Raw genomic sequence first — 19,648 nt, 5'->3', positions numbered from 1 at the left:
AGGGAGCGAGGGATGGGGGGAGGGGAGAGACCATCACTGACCCCAGCCTTTATTTTTAGTAAACCAGCCAATACAGGACATTTTTTTGGAGCAGGTGGCAGGCTCAGCCCAGCAGGACCGAGCAATTGGAGCTCAGGTGGGAGGGAGGACAGGGCCTACTTGGGGCTTTAGGCCTGCAATCTTTTTTTTATTTTATCACTTCAGCATTTAACCAGCTGTAGTCATTTGAATATAGATGGTTAAGTCTCAAGTTATTTGGCCTCGATTACCTGGATTATCATTGGCAATAAAGTCACCAGCAGAGGGGTATATAGCCCTAGTGGTTAGAGCAGCAAGCTGAGAGCCAGGGCCGCCAGGTTTCAGATCTTCTCTCAATGACAACATTGTGACCTTGGGCAAGTCACGTCACCTTCCATTGCCTCAGGTACCAACTTACATTGTAAGCCACTCTACCTCAGGGGTGCCTAAACCGGTCCTATGGACCTCTCCAGCCAGTCAGGTTTTCAGGATACCCCTAATAAATATACATGAGAAATATTTGCATATGCCCGGGTCCTAGTAAATATTTGCATATGCTAATATTTTCCATGTATATTCATTAGGGATATCCTGAAAACCCAACTGGCTTGGGGGGGCCCTTAGGACTGGTTTGAGCACCCCTGCTTTACCTAATTGTTTCTTGTTTAGGACGCCTTTTCATGCTCAAACAAATTATAAATCAAATTTGGGTACTTGCTAGGTACTCGTGACCTGGATTGGCCACTGTTGGAAACAGGATGTTGGGATTGATGGACCCTCGGTCTGACCCAGTATGGCAACTTCTTATGTTCTTAAATAATTAAATTGTAACTCTCCTTGAGGTCAGGTTTGGAAAAGCAAGTAATTAAAACTAAATCCAAATCCACCATTCCTCCAAAGCATGGAGACATGGAAAACTTCTTGCAGTTGAATCCCCTTGTTCTATATTTGGCATTGAAACCTAAATCCTAGCAAATGTAAAACCCTAGCAAAAAATGCTGCCTTTTAGAAGCCTCAAGTAGATGCCAGGATAGTTCTTGAGAGTGAATGTTACCTGCTATGCCAAAGTAGACAATAATTCTGTCTGAATGCCATTAGCATACTCGCACCACCCAATTCCAGCCCTGAAAATACAGTGAAGTCTGATATTGTTCTAGCTGAGGACTGCACAGTGGAAGCAGTGGATTTGGCACCGCTTTCTTACTCTCTTTGCCAGGTTCTGCCGAAGAAAGACAATTCTACGAGAAGGCATACGAAAAGATTTGTGGAACAGGCCCCAAAAATGATTCCTCCCCTGCAAATGCTCCTGTGGTCCCATCACGGTTTTCAGCCTCAGATCAGTCCGAGATCTCTGGAAAATTCAAGCTCGTTGAAGAGCTTAAGTACGGGGATGACATCAGCCTAAGTCTGATCCTTAAGAACTTGACTTCTACGGCGAAAAACATAACAGTGAAGATAACTGCAGCTTCCAGCATCTATACAAGAAGAACCTTAGATGAAATATTGAAGGACACCCAATCTGTTGCCCTTGGCCCTACTGAAGGTGAGGTGTATGAATGTCCAGTAAGCCAATAGTTTGTTTGTTTATGCCAAGGTGCAAGAATGCATTCATCACTGCATCAACTCCCAGGTACATCACTGAGAAAAGAATGAAGATGACAGATCGATCCTTTCCATGAATAGGCCAGTATAGTCAGAATAAAAGTGATGTTTTGGTTGATATGCCCTAGAAAGAAGGAGTCACTTGGTGGAATGGGAAAGAAATACACAACAGATTATTTATTTATCAACCACACACTCCTACGATCTTTGTAGCTTACAATGTTAAAACAAACATAAAAATACACTAAAACAAATAAAACAAATTACAATAATGCTGCTAAGATATCAGATCTGCAGATCCCTGTATCATTTACTCCATCATAAAACATCTTATCTAATCTCTTGTGTCCTTCTAGAGACCGTTATTTCAAAAGCTTGCTGAACTAGCCAAGTCTTCAAAGCTTTAGACAGGAATCTTTCACAGCGAGCAGAAATATTAGAAAAAACCCAGTGACACTACATGGAATAGGAGAGGATTCTGTCACCCCCTCCTGTGAATAATGCAAGAGACGGGAATTATAATTCCTATTTTAGCCAGGTACTTTTAGAAATTCACATGGCAGCCAAGCACAGATACATCCCTCCGGGACAGGATAACAGAAAGCCTCCTGAGATACCTTTTAGGACTACACTCCTGGAGAAGTCTCTGCAGCACAACTATCACCCCAGGAGAACCTAAATCCAGTTAAAATATGTCAATGCACTCATTTGAAGCACAACTATGTAGGAAGCCAAATCCAAAGCATCCAATGGGAGATGACAGAATTGGAAGTCATGGTTTAAAAAAAAAAACACAGGGAGGGTAATTTTATAACAGCCCGCACAGGGCCAAAGTCCTTGTGTAGAAAGTCCACGCAGACTTTAGCCTGAATTTCAAAGCAGCCATACACATGTCGGAACACAACGCAGTATGCGCGCACAGACACATGCCTGCTAGGGAGCCGGCGTCAACGTGCACGTGTGCATTTACGCGCATATGTTCGAAAATTGAAAATGTGCATATAAATGCTTTCACTACACCAACTCCGGCCCCCCTCCCCCCCAAAAAAGTCTCTTCCTACTGTTTGTGTGTGAATCGCACAAGCACTTCCTCCCCCACCCCACCCCGGGCAATTTCCAAAAGCCCGTCTACGTGCAGAAAATTGAGTTTTAATCACCTTAATCCTTTACATTTCAGCCCTAAAACAGAAGGTGAGCATTACCCAACCATTAATGCCTGCTAGCAAAGCCAGTCACACCCAGTAATGTCCATCCTAGCATCCCACCACCTTGCATTTATATCATTGCTTCCAGCGGGGAGGGCTATACACTGTGAGTGAGTAAAAAATACACTTTCCAGATACTGCTTCAGTAGCTGTTAGCTGGAATTCCCGTCACTTCCAAATGCATTTTTCTTTGCAGAGAAACAACTTCCGTTAAAGATCACTTACTCTCAGTATGAAACCTATTTGTCCAGTGGTCAACTTAACGTCAAAGTCACTGCTATCTGCGAGATTGAGCATGGAGCAAAACTGTGGGTGGAGAAACATATTACCCTGGAGACCCCGCCTGTCATCATCAAGGTAAAAAGCTGTCCAGTCAACCAACCAAAATGGAAGATGTGAGTTAAGTTCGTAAAATGGAATCACTTATCCCACACAATTAACTTTTTAAGATAGGGGGGGGAGAGAGTTACAGCATGACATCAGGTAAACACCAGACCACCTTCCCTGTAAAGAAATACCGTATTTTTCGCACTATAAGACGCATCTGACCATAAGAGGCACCTAGGATTTAGAGGAGGAAAATAAGAAAAACCAAAAATTCTGTCCCCATGACAGGCTCTCTATGGAGCTCCCCCTGGTGGCCGTCCGTGGGATATTTTTTCCCATGGACGGTTTTGTTTTTTTAGAGTAAGGCAGAGAACATCCACACAGGTTCTCACACTCACTGGTTTTCTCTCCCTCACATACATACATAGGCTCTTTCCCCTCCCCACATACACACACAGACTCTTTCACACTCACTAGCTCTCTCCCCCACTCCCACACAGGCTCTCGCACATACAGGCCCCCCCCCCACTCACTGGCTCTCCCTCACATATACACATACCCACAGACAATCACACACTCAGACTCTCTCCCTCATACACACAGCTCTCTTACACAAGTTATTTTAAACTTTCATGACTGCTCCAAAATTCAATAATAAATAGTCAGGGCTATATTACATTGATTAGGAGAGCAATTTGCTCCTAATATTTCAACAGGTAGCCATTTAATCAGCACAGGCAATAATTCTATTTGCTTTTCATTAATTTCTGATGTCAAAAACTGCTAATCAGTTCTGAAAATCCACATGCTTCATATACAAGAAACATTTTATCATAAATCACTGAACTATACCATGAACTAAAAAAGTAAAGGTTTGAGTCATGTGTCCTCTATTACAGGCAGTATATTACCCTCATGATTTTCTAATATATCTAAACAAATGAGAAGGAAGTGGCCTGTACTAACCATAAACTTTGATGCCATGTATTGTCTTCTGCCGGCAGAGCTTGAGCTCCCTGCTGGACTGCTGTTCCCGGGGTGCATCTTACTGTGAAGGTCAGCGTGGCGCAGGTCAAACATCAGCTGTTTGAACCATGTGGGCTACAGAGGGCCCTCCAGTTCAAACAGCTCCCTGCCGGTCTGCTGTTCCCAGGGTGCATCTTACTGCGAAGGTCGGCGTGGCGCAGGTCAAATGCCACCTGTTTGAACTGGAGTGGCCTCGTAGCCCATGCAGTTCAAACAGCTGATGTTTGACCTGCACCACGCCGACCTTCGCAGTAATTTATGATAAAATGTTTCTTGCATTTGACCTGTGCCACCATGCTGATTGGGCTGAGTTGGGAGGAGGAGGAGGGGGACGGCGCGCAAGAGGGAGAGACGCTACAGTCGCTCCAAAAGATGCACAGACATTTTCCCCCCTACTTTTGGGGAAATAAAATGCGTCTTATGGAGCGAAAAATATGGAACTTCCTTTTGAGAGAGAGAGAGACTATCTATAAGGCCCTTGTAGTAGTTAGCTATTTATGCTACTATAGGAGGCCCACCTAGTAATTTGAGGTGAGGTTTAGGTAGTAGTGTAGGGGTTAGGGGCCACTTTGACGTACGAACAGAACAATGCACTCTTGTGAAGATTTGTTGTCCTTCAGAGTGAGGAAACTCACACAACGATGAGATTAGTACAATGTTCTCTCAACCTAGCTTGATGGACTCTCTACCTGGGTAACATCAAGTAGGTTGAGAGAACATTGTACTAATCTCATCGTTGTGTGAGTGTCCTCACTCTGAAGGACATCAAATCTTCACAAGAGTGCACTGTTCTGTTCGTACGTCTCACTCTGCATGTCAAAGTGGCCCCTAACCCCTACACTTCTACCTAAACCTCACCTCGAGTTACTAGGTGGGCCTCCTATAGTAGCATAAATAGCTGCTTACTATGGTGCCACCCCCTAGAGGCTCCTTCTCCCTCTCCCTCTCTCATCTCAGGCTCTTCCCCCAATCTCCCTCAGTCCAAAAATGCCCAAAACACAATGGGGTAGATTTTAAAAGGTGAGCGCGGGAGTAGATTTGTTCGCGCCATGTTCCGGCATAACCCTTTGAAAATCTGCCCCAATTTGCAAAAAAAAAAAAATCATAATTCCCATTATGGGCATATCACATAGCTTAACACCAATGAAAAAGGTATAGTTATTTTTAGCAATATCATGCATTATGGCTTTGCTAAGCCAGCCCACGTTTACAAAAATCCCACCCCGACTCCTCCCCTTTTAAAAATTATCATCGCACCATGAGTTATGGTACTTTTCGCATGCAAAAATGCCATATCCCGAGTTGGAAAATAACTCCCTTAGGCCTGCGGTAATGGGGGGGCGGGGAGGGGGCCTGCGAAAGCCTGCAGCGATCGCACCTCCGTGACTCCTCCCCTTCCGGTGCGGACTCTGCCCCGACTCCTCCCCAATTTAGCTATCGCGTGCAAAGGCTTTTGAAAATGACCCCTTAGTTAGCTAGATAAGTGTAGGACTGCTATTCAGATTCCCTAAAGTTAGCCTAGATAAACTTATCTGGCTAACTATAGAACAACTGAGTATATATTTAGTGGCATAGCCACACCCCTGAATATCTCAGCCAAGTTAGCCAGATAAGTTTATCTTCCTGTGTTGTGCAGCTGGATAGCAGCTGAATATTGGCCCCTAAATGCCTCTATCAGATCTGCCCTTTCCTTCAGGGAATACAAATTTAAATCTATAGGTCTGGCCCCGTATGCTTCATGTTGAAATCTGTTGACCATGCAGGAAAAAGAACATAAGAAATTGCAATACTGGGTCAGACCAAGGGTCCATCAAGCCCAGCATCCTGTTTCCAACAGAAGCCAATCCAGGCCCCAAGAACCTGGCAATTACCCAAACACTAAGTAGATCCCATGCTACTGATGCCAGTGATAGCAGTGACTATTCTTTAAGACAATTTGATTAATAGCAGTTAATGGACTTCTCCATTTTCTTATCCAAACCTTTTTTAAACCCAGCTACACTAACTGCACTAACCACATCTTCGGCAACAAATCCCAGAGCTTAATTGTGTGTTGAATGAAAAAGAATTTCTCCAATTAGTTTTAAATGTGCTACTTGCTAACTTCATGGAGTGCCCCCTAGTCTTTCTATTATCCAAAACAGTAAATAACCAATTCAAATCTATCCGTTCTAGACCTCTCATGATTTTAAAGACCTCTATCATATCCCCCCTCAGCCATCTCTTCTCCAAGCTGAACAGCCCTAACCTCTGTAGCCTTTCCTCATAGGGGAGCTGTTCCTTCCCCTTTATCATTTTGATCGCCCTTCTCTGTACCTTCTCCATCGCAATTATATCTTTTTTGACATGTGGTGACCAGAATTGTACACAGTATTCAAGGTGCGGTCTCACCATGGAGCAATACAGAGGCATTATGACATTTTCCGTTTTATTCACCATTCCCTTCCTAATAATTCCTAACATTCTGTTTGCTTTTTTGACTGCTGCAGCACACTGAGCCGACAATTTTAAAGTATTATCCACTATGATGCCTAGATCTTTTTCCTGGGTGGTAGCTCCTAATATGGAATTTAACATCATGTAACTACAACATGGATTATTTTTCCCTCTATGCATCACCTTGCACTTGTCCACATTAAATTTCATCTGCCATTTGGATGGCCAATCTTCCAGTCTTGCAAGGTCCTCCTGCCATTTATCACAATCTGCTTGTGACTTAACTACTCTGAATAATTTTGTATTTTGATAATGCCTCTGTATATGTCTCTGGAGAGAACTCATTTGGATTACTGTGTACAAGTCTAGACACCACACCTTTGAAAGGATATAAACCGAACAGAGTCAGTCCCAAGGGAGCTTTCAAAATGGTCAGCTAGAAAAGCTAGAAATTTACCAGCTTTATCAGTTGAAATTAAAAATCAAGTTCACTCACAAAGTTAATTGTCACATCTTGCGTCTAATAGCTTTTAGAAGTAAAATCAATTGCATGTCCAGTCCTATATACTGAGAACTAGCTGTCCAATGAACATATTTTAATATTCCAGTATTTCCTGTATCATCCCATTTGCTGAGGCCTACATTTTAGTCATGCACCTGACTGCAGATTTACAGATATACAATATGCATCTAACATATCCGCACACAGCTATCCGTTTCACTAGATGGTGCCTACCTATGCCCATAAACAGCTTACCATTTACACATATAGCATTTTTCATATTTTTGTTATCCACACATGTCATACACATGCTCCTGAAAGTCCCTCCACCTTCCCCAAGGTATACCCTTTTTTCCATGCATGCAAAGTTACGTGAACAATGAATTTGCATGCATATTTTAAAGCTGTTGAAAATTCACATTGTGCCCATACAGTTAAATTACATGTGTAACTCCTTATTATCCAGTTGAAGATCCAGCTTAGCTTTTAAAAATGTCTCTCCTTAGTGCCAGTTATACGACTGAACATGGACCTAAATTCACTGGGAGAAGAGACCTTGGGCTGATTTTTTTTTAAGGTAGCAAAGCAATGTGACAAAGATGGAGACAAGAACCAGAGGGATGCCAGGCTGCAGAGAGCGAGACATCCCCAGCCTTTGTGCTGACAGGACCCTGCGGTGCTCCACCTCTTGCACAGGCGTCCCTGGTAACAGGAAGCCCATGTGGGAGGAGGGAGCGGAGGGCCGCAGGGTCCCATCGGTATAGAAGGGCTGTGGAAGGCCCCGCGCTGCCTTTTTCTCATCTTTGTATTCCTGCTGCCATCGAAGCTGGTGCCTCGACTGGAAGGTGAGGGGGAGGGGGGAGAGGCACGGAGGAGGGATGGTTCCCTTCCTCCTCTACAGGGAGGAGAGGAAAGAGAACTCCCCCTCCCCCCCCCCATTGCCTATGGGTGCACATTGGCTTAATCCAGTTGTAGTGCATGGTCTGCACCAAAAGACATAATAGGAGACCTTATAGGAGAGAAGAAACAGGGGAGGTACGATGCAGACTTTTAAATACCTAAAATATATATTAATGATGCACAAAAGTCAAAACGTTTTGCAATGGAAAGAAAGCTGTAGAACTAAGGATGATAAAATTTGGAATGCATTACCACTTGAGATTAGATCAGAATCATGCATTCAGAAGTTTAAAAAACTCCTAAAGACCTGGTTATTTGAACAGGCTTTTAATGACTCAAATGAGGCTAGCCGACCGTTAATCACTATACAGTCCTGCTTTTATTGTTACTACTTTATGTTACTGAGTAAAGTTTAGTTAGAAGATTTTAAAAAGGGGGGAGTTAGAAAAGATAGGCTAGTATCTTTTAGCTGGTGAAAAGGGCCAAATCAGAGACTAGTAAAATTTGTTTTAGTTAGCAAATTGAAAATTCCAGGTCTTAAAAGGAAAGGTAGGCTTAGTATCAGTTTAGTATTGTTTTATTGTTAAAGTATGTTTTAATTTGATTTGGTTTTATATTGTAATTATGATTTTATATTATTAGATTATGTTTATTGTATTTTAATTAGAGTTATTTGTTTAATGTATACGAGGTACTGATATTTATTTCTGTACTGTAAACCGACTTGATGTCTCGTGAGGAAGGTCGGTATACAAAAATGTCTAAATAAATAAATATGAAGCTCCAAGGGGTTAGTTATACTCAGGAAGTGTCAGGAAATACTTTTTCACAGAAAGGGTGAGTGGATGCCTGGAATGCCCTCCCAGAGGAGGTGGTGTAGACAAGAATGGTAACAGAATTCAAAAGAGTGTGGGATAAAGACAGAGGAGCCCTAGTGGCTGAAGGATGGCAGTGAAGAACCAAGTTAACCTATGGTCATTTTGGTGTAACATTGCTGCCTGGAGCAGTATTTATTTACTAGTGATGTGCCTTCGTCCTGGTTTGGCCACCCCGAAAAACGAAGCGGATTTTCCCAAACTTTCAGGACAATTCGTTTTTCAGGGTCAGCGCGCACTAACCCCCAAATTCGGGGCGGCCGAAAAAAATCATCCCGAACCGCGGGGAAACGAAATTTCCCACGGCGGGCTGATAACGAAGTCTGAACCAAAAGGTTCGGCCGAATCGCATGTCTAGTATTTACAACTCTAAGCACTTTGCTGGGCAGACTGGATGGATCTTTTGGTCTTCATCTGTCGTCATTTACTACATTTCTTTTTAAATCCAAGGAAATTATGGTCTGTAGCTTCTGGTGGAAATCACTTCCGCTGCTCAGAAGAAACAAGCACATTTTCTCATTTCTGGTATATCAAAAGCAAATTATTTCCTCTTTTTTTTTTTTTTTTTGCTACTCATAACCTGGATTATGGTTAGTTCTTTTATTGGTGAACCAGCTAGACTCCCCACTCTGATGAGACAGCTGGCACCTTCGTCCATGGTGCTGTCAGGCCACTTCACGGGGCCATAATTAGGAGTGGCCAAGAGAGGCAGTCACCAAAGCACAAAGCCCCCTTGGAGGGAGTGCGGAAAAATGACAAACACATGCAGGAGCTGGCAGGGGCTGAAAAACCAGGAAGAGAGCCGGCCTCCTCCTATCGTCCTGAATGAGGGGGAGAGAGGAGACGGGGAAAGAAGGGGCTGGAGGAAGTGGATGGAGAGAGGAACAGGCATCAGGACAAGGGTGGGAAGGTGCAGGTCTGATTGCCTGGCCCTGGCTATTAAAATGCCTCATTCCGCCTCTGCCATCTTATGAGGTTATCTGAGAATAAGATCAACGGCTTTCGAGCCATCCCGATATATGCAAGGCCCACGTCCTCTTAGAGATTATTTTAACACATTTATTGAAATCAGAAAGGGAAAGAGCTCTGAGTGCTCAGAATATGTTCTCCCTCTGCCCACAGCTTCTCGGACAGGCCGCCGTGAACAAGCCGGGCAAAGTAGAAGTCGTCTTTGTTAACCCTCTGGATGAGGAGGTGACAGATTGCGAGCTGCTTATTGTGGGCAGCGGCCTGATTAAAGGAATGGTTACGGAAAAGTAAGTGGCCATGGCATCTTCTCTCTGACTTCTTTTCTCCTAACAGCAGCAGTATCTGCTTTTGGAACGAGAACCGAGAAAACCGCAGTACGTGAAAAGGTTTCCAATTAGATCAAAAGTGAAAAGTATAAAGACTGGAGTTTTCACTGCATATGGATTAGTCATGAAAAAACACCTCTGCTCTCTCTCTCATTTTTCGTCCTAAACTCTCAGCGGCATATTATATTAATGACCAATTGAATTTACTTTTTTTTTTCACAAAAATTTGCCATGTGTCTCAGATTTCTCATTTCTCCCAGATGTCATACCAGCCAATGGGTTTTCCCTTTTACATGAAAACTTATGAGACACTTTGCATTATACCCTATAATGAAAGTTTACTGTAGAAAAAGCAGCTCTTGCCACGTTCTCAAAAAATCGTTCATGGGGCAAAGAAATTGACTTATTATACATCCTTAAAAAGAAGGTTATTGTTTAGTTAAAAAAATAGTGAGTATAATAATTAGATGCTAATGTATTAAGCTTTGCAAAGTTTTTGCAAATGGGGTTTTCACATGGAAAACATTAAAATAGATATTTTGTGCAGTTTTTCTGTGAAAACCTCTTTTGCAAAAAGAATTGGCTAAAGTGGGCTTTGCAATAGTAATTGTTTGTGCATAGCTCATTACATTTGAAAGTATTTCAATTTCTCAGTAATGAGCTAGTACAATGCAAAATCATGCAAAGTAGCCCATTACTGGGTAATTAGAAAATGGGCACACGAAAAAAAAGATGCACAGGCCTGAATTCACAAGAAAAAAATATTATATAACAATGCATGGTCTTAAAGGGTTCTGCTGATCTGTCTCAGCCCTCTCCTCCCCCGGCAGCATCAAATCCCTGCTGATTCTAGTGGACCCTCCTCCACCCTGACCCCAAAGCACCTTGCAGGGCAAAAAAAGCAGTGAAAAACCTGAGAGGTTTGATAAGCTCTGCTTCTCCAAGCGCCACCCCCTTGTTCATAGAATTAGCCCCAAAGTCTCCAGCCAAGCCCACCCCGAACATATATGAGGCAGGTCTTGGGGGGAGGGGGGCAGTAGCGATCCCCACTTACTTCTGCTCCACTGGCACCATGTTCTAAAATGGCACTGGTTGACACCCCCCCCCCCCCATCCCTCCCATTTGCTCTTTTGCTTTTGCTTGGAGCAAAGGTCCCGTAGCAAAATTTCACAAAACAGCCACTAACTTGCAGAGAATTCCGTGGAGTAGTACATCAGCCTCCTAATGTTTAAACTGCAGAAGTGCAGCATAAAAAGAAATTGAAGTCTATGGCCTGCAGAGGGCGCTGTTGTGTTTAGAATGGCTCAGGACCTAAATAATACATCTTTTTAAAATCTGATTTACAAATTTCCTTAATCAACCTTTATGGCTCCTGCTCTATATCCCATCTGAGAAGAGTTAGCAGACCATTCATTTAGTTAAATGCAAAGTCCCACGAATTCCTGGCTCAAGAGTTTGGGAATCTCAAGAGATAAAAGTGCCTGAAGAGAAAAATGCAGACAGCAGCACAGGCAGACTGCGAGGGAGAGAGAGGGGAGAATACTTTCACCAGCAATTCACAGCATTCTGTCTTTCTCATGCTTTAGGAAAGGATCTGTGAAGGCCAAAGAAACTTTAATCATCCCCGTTGAACTCCATCCCACCAGCGCAGGCAGGAAGCAGCTATCAGCCAACTTCAGTTGCAGCAAGTTCTTGAACATTAAGACGTTTTTGGCTGTTGATGTGGAGACAGCTCCAAAACCTTGCCAAATCTTGTAGTCTACATTGTGCTGGTGAAGTACTGGGGGGCAAAAAAACAAAATGGCTGGAAATACGTGAACCTCTCTCGTTTTTTTTTAATGCAACCCAAATAATCATGTCCTACAGCTTATTGTGCGTTACCTCTTTATATCCAGTTCGATGCTCCAATTTCCTTATCGGGATGAAGATCCTAATAGGTGACAGCCTGACACAGAATCAGGGCTGCTTTGGGGAACAGCAGAATTCTGTTCTGTCCTGCACGTCTGATTAGTGAGGAAAGAAAGCATTATGGGAACAGGTGCCAAACATGAAGGAAAGTGTTACCTTGGCAGGTTTGTTTTGTTGTTGTTGTTGTTGTTGTTTTAACAGGTTCCTTTTACTATTCAGAGATTCACACTTGGATTTACATTTGTTACAACTCTTTTTTTCAGACTCCCTTGACCCTAGGTCTCACAGATATTCCTACAACATTGTTTTTCATCAGGCTTGGAGAGGGAGCTCCCAGTATGCAGTGGGCACTCCCTGTGTCTCCAGTGAGATATTTGCTAATTTATGTCTACCATGTATTGATGCATATATATAAGCCATCAGTGCTAAATAAAATAAATACTACACATTCTCTAAAATAGGTTATTCTAAAGCCTAAGGAGTGAAACAAAATCCCACTCTGCCTCTCATTCTTGCCAGATGAAAATATAAGCAGGCAGCTTTACACCTTTACAATGAATAAAACGGTGTGTTTTCTCTCTTGACGTTTATTTCTGAATTGTGCATTATGGACTACAGCATATTAGCACTGTACTTGCTATGGTGTCCGTGCAGAAATAATGCTATTCCATTCCGATATGTTGTAAATACAGACGTTTGCAGTGCTACGTACAATACATAGAGTAGCACTATAGAAATGTTAAGTAGTAGTAGCAGTGTAGTAGTAAAATAGCAAACTGGCACACATTTCATTAATATGGAATGATGCCAACCAGATGGAAAATGACATTTGGATCAGATTCCATCAAGGGCAGAAGCCTTGCAGTTTTTCTTATGTCTCAGGTACCAAATTGTGCCATATTTGTCTTCCTGTTTATTATTTCTATAGCACGACTAGACATGTGCAGCCTAGTACTATGAACACACATAAGACAGGCTTACAGTCTAGTCAGGACATACGTATCCGAGAAATAAGAGGCTTCGAGAAATGTATTACAGAGAAATGGCTAAAAATCAACCAGGTTACGAACTTGGCGAGCAAGGTTTGAAGGTTTAAAAGCAGCCTCAAATGCTGGATTGAAATATGCGCAGAGAAGTCTGTTCCAGGCATGCAGCACAGCAAGGTGGAAAGTGCAAAGCCTGGAGGGGGGGGGCAATGGAGGAGAACCGCACAACCAGTGAGCTGGCCCATGATCAGAGCTTACGAGGAGGAGCGTAGGGAGAGATAAGGAGGGCGAGGGAAAGGTGGTACGAATGATCAGAGCTTGCCAGGAGGAGCGTAGGGAGAGATAAGGAAGGAGAGGGAAAGGTGGCACGAGAAGCCTGCAGACTCTGGGGAGAGTGGCAGGGTTTACTCACAGAGAAAGAAAACGGAAGAAGGAGGAAGGAAGGTTGAAGATGACGGTAAGGCATCCAGGCAGCAATGTCAGACTGGCAGGCTGGATTCTTGGTGAAATTTTGGGTGCAGAGAGATCTGGGAGCCAACTTTCTTGACTATGCCACAATTTGTTTCTTTACTTTGCTACAGTTTCTGTGCCGCAGCTAATCCACCCTTTGCTTCTAGCTGTGGGACATAGAAATCAAAAGAAAGGTGATGCTATGTGTGCCTGGAGAACAATGAGATCTTCCGGGTCGTCAGCATTCCAGTTACCGGTTGGAATTCCTTTGCTCCCTATTCAGTTCCTGCACAGTAAGACTGGAACCAAAACTCAGGGCGGTGCAGCTGATGTCATTAATTAGCCAAGATGTAACATCCTCAGCCGGGGCCTGTCCTCTTTCCTGGTGAGATATGCTATGGCTAGAGCATTTGGGGTTTCCTATTCCATCCCCTCCATCCATAAGGGTATTGAAATAGATTTGCAACCATTAAACTGGGCAGATAGTGGGTAATCAAAGAAGAGACACGCATGTGCCTCTGTCTCCTTTTTACACATCCGGATGGGTGGTGGAGTTAATCTGTCATAGCAAAAACAATACAGAGGTTGATGGCACCTTATAGACTAACAGAAATATTAGACAAAGTGCTTTCTTGCCCTTGAAAGTTTAGGCCCCAATAAATCTGTTAATCTAGAACAAAGGTTCTCGACCAGTGTGTCGCCACACTTACCAGTGTGTCACCAAGTACACGCAGGTGTGTCGCCACACTTCCCACTGCCCCGCTGACCCAGCTGCTCCCCCCTGCACCAGCGAAATAGGAAGTCATCCTCCGCCCAGGCTTAAAGTGCTGATAGCCCGGGCGGAACGCAGCAGGAGAGCTGGAGTCAGCGGCACCAACATGGCCTCTTCTTCCTGCCCCCGCGACCCGGAAGAGGAAGTGGTATGCAGCAGCTGCGCACGTGGGAAGAAGAGACCATGCTAGCGCGTGCATCACTGGCCCGAAGAAGAGAGGTGCGTCCTGAAGAAGAGCAGGGGAGCGCGGAGCAAAAGAAGAGCATCGTCAGCCCCCCACGGCGGATAGCAATCCTTTCTTGAGGCCGTGAGGGCTGAAAGTGGATGAGGCTGCTGCAGCCGCTAAGACAGGAAATGGAGGAGGCTGCTGCTGTTACTAATGAGAGAGTGAGTGAGTGAGCAAGCATATGTGTTTGAGATCCTATGTGTGTGTGTGTGTGTGTGTGTGTGTGAGACAGCATGCATGTGAGTGATTGAAAACCTGTTTGTGTGAGAGTATATGTGTGTGATTGAGATCCTTTGTGAGAGAGATAGCATGACTGTAAGTGTATAATTGAGAACATGTATGTGTAAGTGAGAGAGATCATGTGTATGTATGATTAAGAGCCTGAGTGTATAAGTAAGAGAGAGAGCATGCGTCTGTGTGTGATTGAGATGTTACGCATGCCGGCCGTGGCAGACCCACGGCCCGGCCCCCTCACCTCTCTCAGACGAATCCAGTGTCTGGTTCCTCATCCCTGGTGGCGGTGGGCTGCCGTCCCCAGTGCCTCAGTTTTAGCTGCTGATTCCTGTGCTCCGCGTCGGGCCTCTCCGCGTGGCCAGCGGAGAGACGCCGCGTTCCAGCGCTGCGCCCCTCCCTAGGCGTGCGCGCACGCACCATTGAGCCTTATGAAGGCCCACGGTGGGAATTGGCCACGGCCCTGGATGATGATGTCAGCAGAGCCCCAGTACTTAAGGCCAGGCTCTGCTTCTAAGGATTGCCTTTGCAAGAGGTCTCCTCGCTGGTCGACTATCGTTGCCTCCTGGTGATTCTCCTTCGTTCCTGGGTCCTGATCCTTGCTGATTCCTGTTCCTTGTTTCCTCGTTCCTGCGTTCCTGATTCCTAACCTACCTTTGGATTGTCTTCTCGGATTCGACCTCTGCTTTGCCTGATCACGCTATTGATTCTCTCCAAGCCCGGACCTCTGCTTTGCCTGACCACACCATTGACTCTCTCCAAGCCCGGACCTCTGCATTGTCTGACTACACTACTGATTCTCTCCAAGGTCGGACCTCTGCATTGTCTGACTACGCCATTGTTTCTCTCCTTGTCTTGCCACTGCTTCCTGATTGCCGCCAGCCCTAACTCCAGCTTGCCCTACAATGCTTCTTCAGTCTATGTCCTGGACTTGGCTTATTCAGGCTTCGGCCTGTTCTTGCTCGGGCGCCCCCTGTCTGACTTTGGTTCTATTGGCGCCCAGGTCTCCGGGACTCCACCTCGAACAGTACAGACTTCTCTATTCTACTGTTGCTGCCTCTGGGCTGACCTCTCAAACATTTCATCAACGACGACATACGGAGGCCCACCTAAGTCCAGCCGGCCCCGGTACCCAAAGGCTCAACCCGCGGGGAATGAGGGCTGATATTGGTGAAGCGCTAGCCGGCCTCCGGCCTTCAGCCCACTCCGCCTGCCGACGGTGGGGATCCTACGTGTTTTTCGCCAACCCCTCCTCAGCCCAAGGGTCCACCTCCGGCGCAACATGAGAGCCATGTAGGTGAGGCAGCATGTGAGTATTTAATTGAGAGAGCCTGTGTGTAAGTGAGAGAAAGAGACAGCATGTGTGCAAGTGTGAGAATGACAGTCTATGTATGTGAGCAAAAGGGACAGCATGTATGTGTGTGATTGAAAGCCTGTGAGTGTGTAGGTGTGAAAAGACAGACAGCATGTGTGTAAATATGTGATTAAGAGCCTATATTAATAAGAGAGAAAAAGCATGGGTATATGTGTGTGATTGAGAGCCAGTGCGAGAGAGAGAGCTTGTGTGTGACTGAGAGAGAGGAGAAAGTTGCAAGCAAACCATCCCTCCTCCTGCAAAATCAAAACAATCTCAGGGCACCTGGATATCCAACATTCTAGGTATGCAGAGCAAAGTATTTTTTTATCCTTATTTTTCATTAGTGGGGCTTTGTGTCTATTATTTTTGAAATATTTTATTGGTATCTAGAAATTGTTGATATGAGTTATGAGTTTCATCATCTATTTTGCAATCTGTTCTTTTTGTTAGTAAGGTTTTACTGCTATTGATTTTAAATTTCTTAATTTGCTTTGAGGAACTGGTGAAGTTTCTCTTTTTCCTTTGTTGCACTGCATACAGAGTCTCTGGCTTGTTGCGGTTTCCAGTTCAGTTTTTGTCTGTATGATTCTAGTTATGTATTCTGTGTTAAGTGAGAGTCAGCACATGTGATGCAGGTGAGGTTTTCTGCTGGCGTGTACTTTCTGTGTAGGGCTCTATATCAACCTGGCTTGGTCTGTTTTCCTAATAGGAGAAGTATTGGAGTTTTAAGACCCGGTGTAATATTTTCAATTTTGCCTTGTGAGGTGGTTACTGTTTGAGAGCTGGAAATTGGTGCTGCTTTGGTGGAGGATGTATTTATTTATGCAACTTCTATTCAGACAGTGTACTTATCTTCCCCTTGTGTCATTCTTAACAATAAAAATAATTCTGGACCTTTATTTTTTATTTCTGCTGAGAATTGTAATGAGCGGCGTGTCGCACACGTGAGCGTGGCCTGTCAGGCATGTCACGATGGGGAAAAAGGTTGAGAACCACCGCTCTAGAAGATGCCACCAGATTCTGTGTCGTCGTTATTTTTACACGGTCTCCTGTCATCAGTGAGGGAACGATCGGTAGAGGGGAACGAAGGGTTATTTTCTTTCAAAGAATCACACAATCAGTAATAAGATAAGATCTATGATGGTTTTTTTATTTGTTTTTTTGTGCATGTGATGATGTAAACCGCCTAGAACAGCAGTCTGGTAATTGGGAGGATTATAAATTAATAAATAAATCTCCCACACGCGCTTCTTTTTAATGAAGAATATTGTTTGTACAATCGGCCGGGTCCCATATGGACTCCCAAAATAAATTATTATAGCTTTATGCTACCAAGGGAAAAGTTTTATAAGCAGGATTGTGGTTGAAGTACATGAAACATCCAGAGCATATTTAAGGATCCAGGGCAGCTGCCGGACAAAATGGCACCCAGGACAAGGCTTGCTTCTGGTACCCACCCTCCCCTTCCCTGAGCTCACAGACTGCCTCAGAAAGGCGGGGGCTGCACCTTCCCTTCCCCCCTCCCTCCCACTGCTCAGGGAAGTAGGCCCTTCCTGGCCATCCCTTGCAACAGGCTCAGAATATTGCAATTTGTGATGGCCGCTATTTTCCTCTGGGCAGGCAATTTATAACAACAAACGCTGAATAATCATATATCCAAGTAATGCTACAAGTTAATCCGGATTTTATGAAGGATTTACACTGCTAAGAGATACAAAGAGGGGAAAATACCTAAAATATTTGGAAGAAATAAATGGGTCAGGAAAAAAATGGGAATTTTGATGCTTATGTGCTTAAAATACATATGCATGACAGGCTTCTGTGAATTAGTTCTTTACTCTGAATGTATAAACCAGTTAGGGACTTGAGCCCTTCCAGGCAAAGTTTACTTGACATTCCAACAGTCCATGCCATACGGGCAGACTCGGGACAGAATATTTGCAGCTGCAGTGCTGTGGAATCCCTTTGCCTGAAAACATTTAAGAAGCATCTTAAGACCTTTCTTTTCAATGAAGCTTTTGGCTCATTAAAAGCCTAACTGGCACGCCCTCTATGACTTTTTGCTGTTTTTGTTGAGGAAGCTGTTTTTGTTGAGGAAGCAAGATTGACTGTGTCTTTCTGTCATCCACACCATTCTAGGTAGTGTAATCATTTCTAACCTTTAGCCATCTGAGAAAACGGAGTTTGGAAAGAGAATCTCTATAGATCCCCACAGATTTCACTACTGGGGGAGAGAGGAAGGAAACTCTTGGGTTACATCGGCCACTTTAAGGCCTAAGCCCCAGGAGCATCACGTGCATTAACATTTCAATGCTCCCAGGGAAAGTTAGCTACACCAGGTCCCTGCTGCAACAGATTCCTGTGTGCAGAAGATGGAGGGGGAGTCTACCAGGAGTCTTCACAGATCTGTATACCATGGTTTCCTGGGCCAATCTGGTGCCACCAAGAGCACCATCCCCCTGTGGCCTTCAACCTTCTAAACTAGTCTTCTCAACATGGGCCACGGGGGAAAGGCATACAGCAGCTTGTCCTCTGGCGAGACCTACATGTTATGGATCTGATGCCGGATGGGCGGAGACATCAGATGGGAGTTAACATTCCATTATGAAACAGCTCCTGTGGAAGGAGGAGTTAGCAATCTGTTATAGATCTGCTCCTCCAGAGGGGAGGAGTTAGCAATCTGTAGTGGATCTGCTAGAGTGTAGCAATCTCTTATGTGCGGGCTCCTCTGGAGGGAGGAGCTAGCACTCTGTTATAGTTAAACTCCTATGAAGAGGAGGAGTTAGTAATCTTATAAGGAAAGCTCTATGTTAGAGCTAAGAGTAGCAATCTGTTGTATACTAGCTCCAGAAGGAGATGGAGTTAGCAGGCTGTTATGAATCGGTTGCTGAAGACTCCTGGTAGAAAAGGAGTAGCCATCTGTTACCAGCGGAGTGCTAGGAGAGGACACTCAGCTGTAGAGGAATGTAGATAGGTGAATCCTTGGGCTGATGGCAGATGACAGCGCCCCCAGGAGGATATCCTGAGAGGGACCACCGGCTAGGCTTGAGTATGAAGACAGACACAGAAAACTTTTATTAGGCAGGTAGTAGAACCACCAGAGGTGGCAGTAGTGAGTTAATATGCCCGGCAGGACTGAAGTCCCTCAGGTACTGGAACCATAATCCCAGGGTGGCTGAGCTGTAGAAAAACTATAGATAGTGAGTAGACAGGTATACTGTGTTCATAGCCAGAACTAGATGATAGATCTCACATAAGGTCTTTAGAAAGCTCAGTAGCTGGAAAGCGTTAGGCCCTCGAGGAGTGAGTACCTGGTTCCAGGGAAAGCTCTGAGAGAGCAATGGTAACTCACAATTGTCTGTATCTGTAATAGCTTCCAGGCAGTAAAGAATCTTCAGAGTGTTCAGGAACATGGGCCCTCGAGGAGCAAGTACCGGTTCCTATCTGCAATCTGAAATAGAGAAAAGAGAGCGAGGCCCCCGAGGAGCGGGTACCCCTGGTCAGTCCAAGGAGGCAGAGTAGCTTAAGTAAC

At 44.5% G+C, this 19,648-nt stretch overlaps 2 protein-coding genes across 4 annotated transcripts in view; both read left to right on the top strand.

Annotated features, from left to right (window-relative positions):
• LOC115098269 (protein-glutamine gamma-glutamyltransferase E-like) overlaps positions 1-12,678 on the top strand; it is a 54,613-nt gene extending 41,935 nt beyond the window's left edge. Inside the window, exons 10-13 of the mRNA XM_029614761.1 lie at positions 1,235-1,561; positions 3,022-3,182; positions 10,014-10,147; positions 11,773-12,678. Of these exons, the coding sequence (XP_029470621.1) occupies positions 1,235-1,561; positions 3,022-3,182; positions 10,014-10,147; positions 11,773-11,944 (794 nt within the window). The 3' untranslated portion in view covers positions 11,945-12,678. The remainder of the gene's footprint in view (positions 1-1,234; positions 1,562-3,021; positions 3,183-10,013; positions 10,148-11,772) is intronic.
• A 602-nt stretch (positions 12,679-13,280) lies between these two features.
• Positions 13,281-19,648, top strand: part of LOC115098270 (protein-glutamine gamma-glutamyltransferase E-like) — a 49,750-nt gene continuing 43,382 nt past the window's right edge. Inside the window, exons 1-2 of one of the 3 annotated variants that reach the window (XM_029614768.1) lie at positions 13,281-13,537; positions 13,662-13,915. The gene's annotated coding sequence lies outside the window, so the exon portion shown is untranslated. The remainder of the gene's footprint in view (positions 13,538-13,661; positions 13,916-19,648) is intronic. The other 2 variants (XM_029614763.1, XM_029614767.1) reach the window with 2 other exon arrangements.

The sequence above is a fragment of the Rhinatrema bivittatum genome, chromosome 8 (assembly GCF_901001135.1).
Source record: "Rhinatrema bivittatum chromosome 8, aRhiBiv1.1, whole genome shotgun sequence".
Taxonomy (NCBI): Eukaryota; Metazoa; Chordata; class Amphibia; order Gymnophiona; family Rhinatrematidae; genus Rhinatrema; species Rhinatrema bivittatum.
This window is presented reverse-complemented; position numbering and strand designations above follow the sequence as displayed.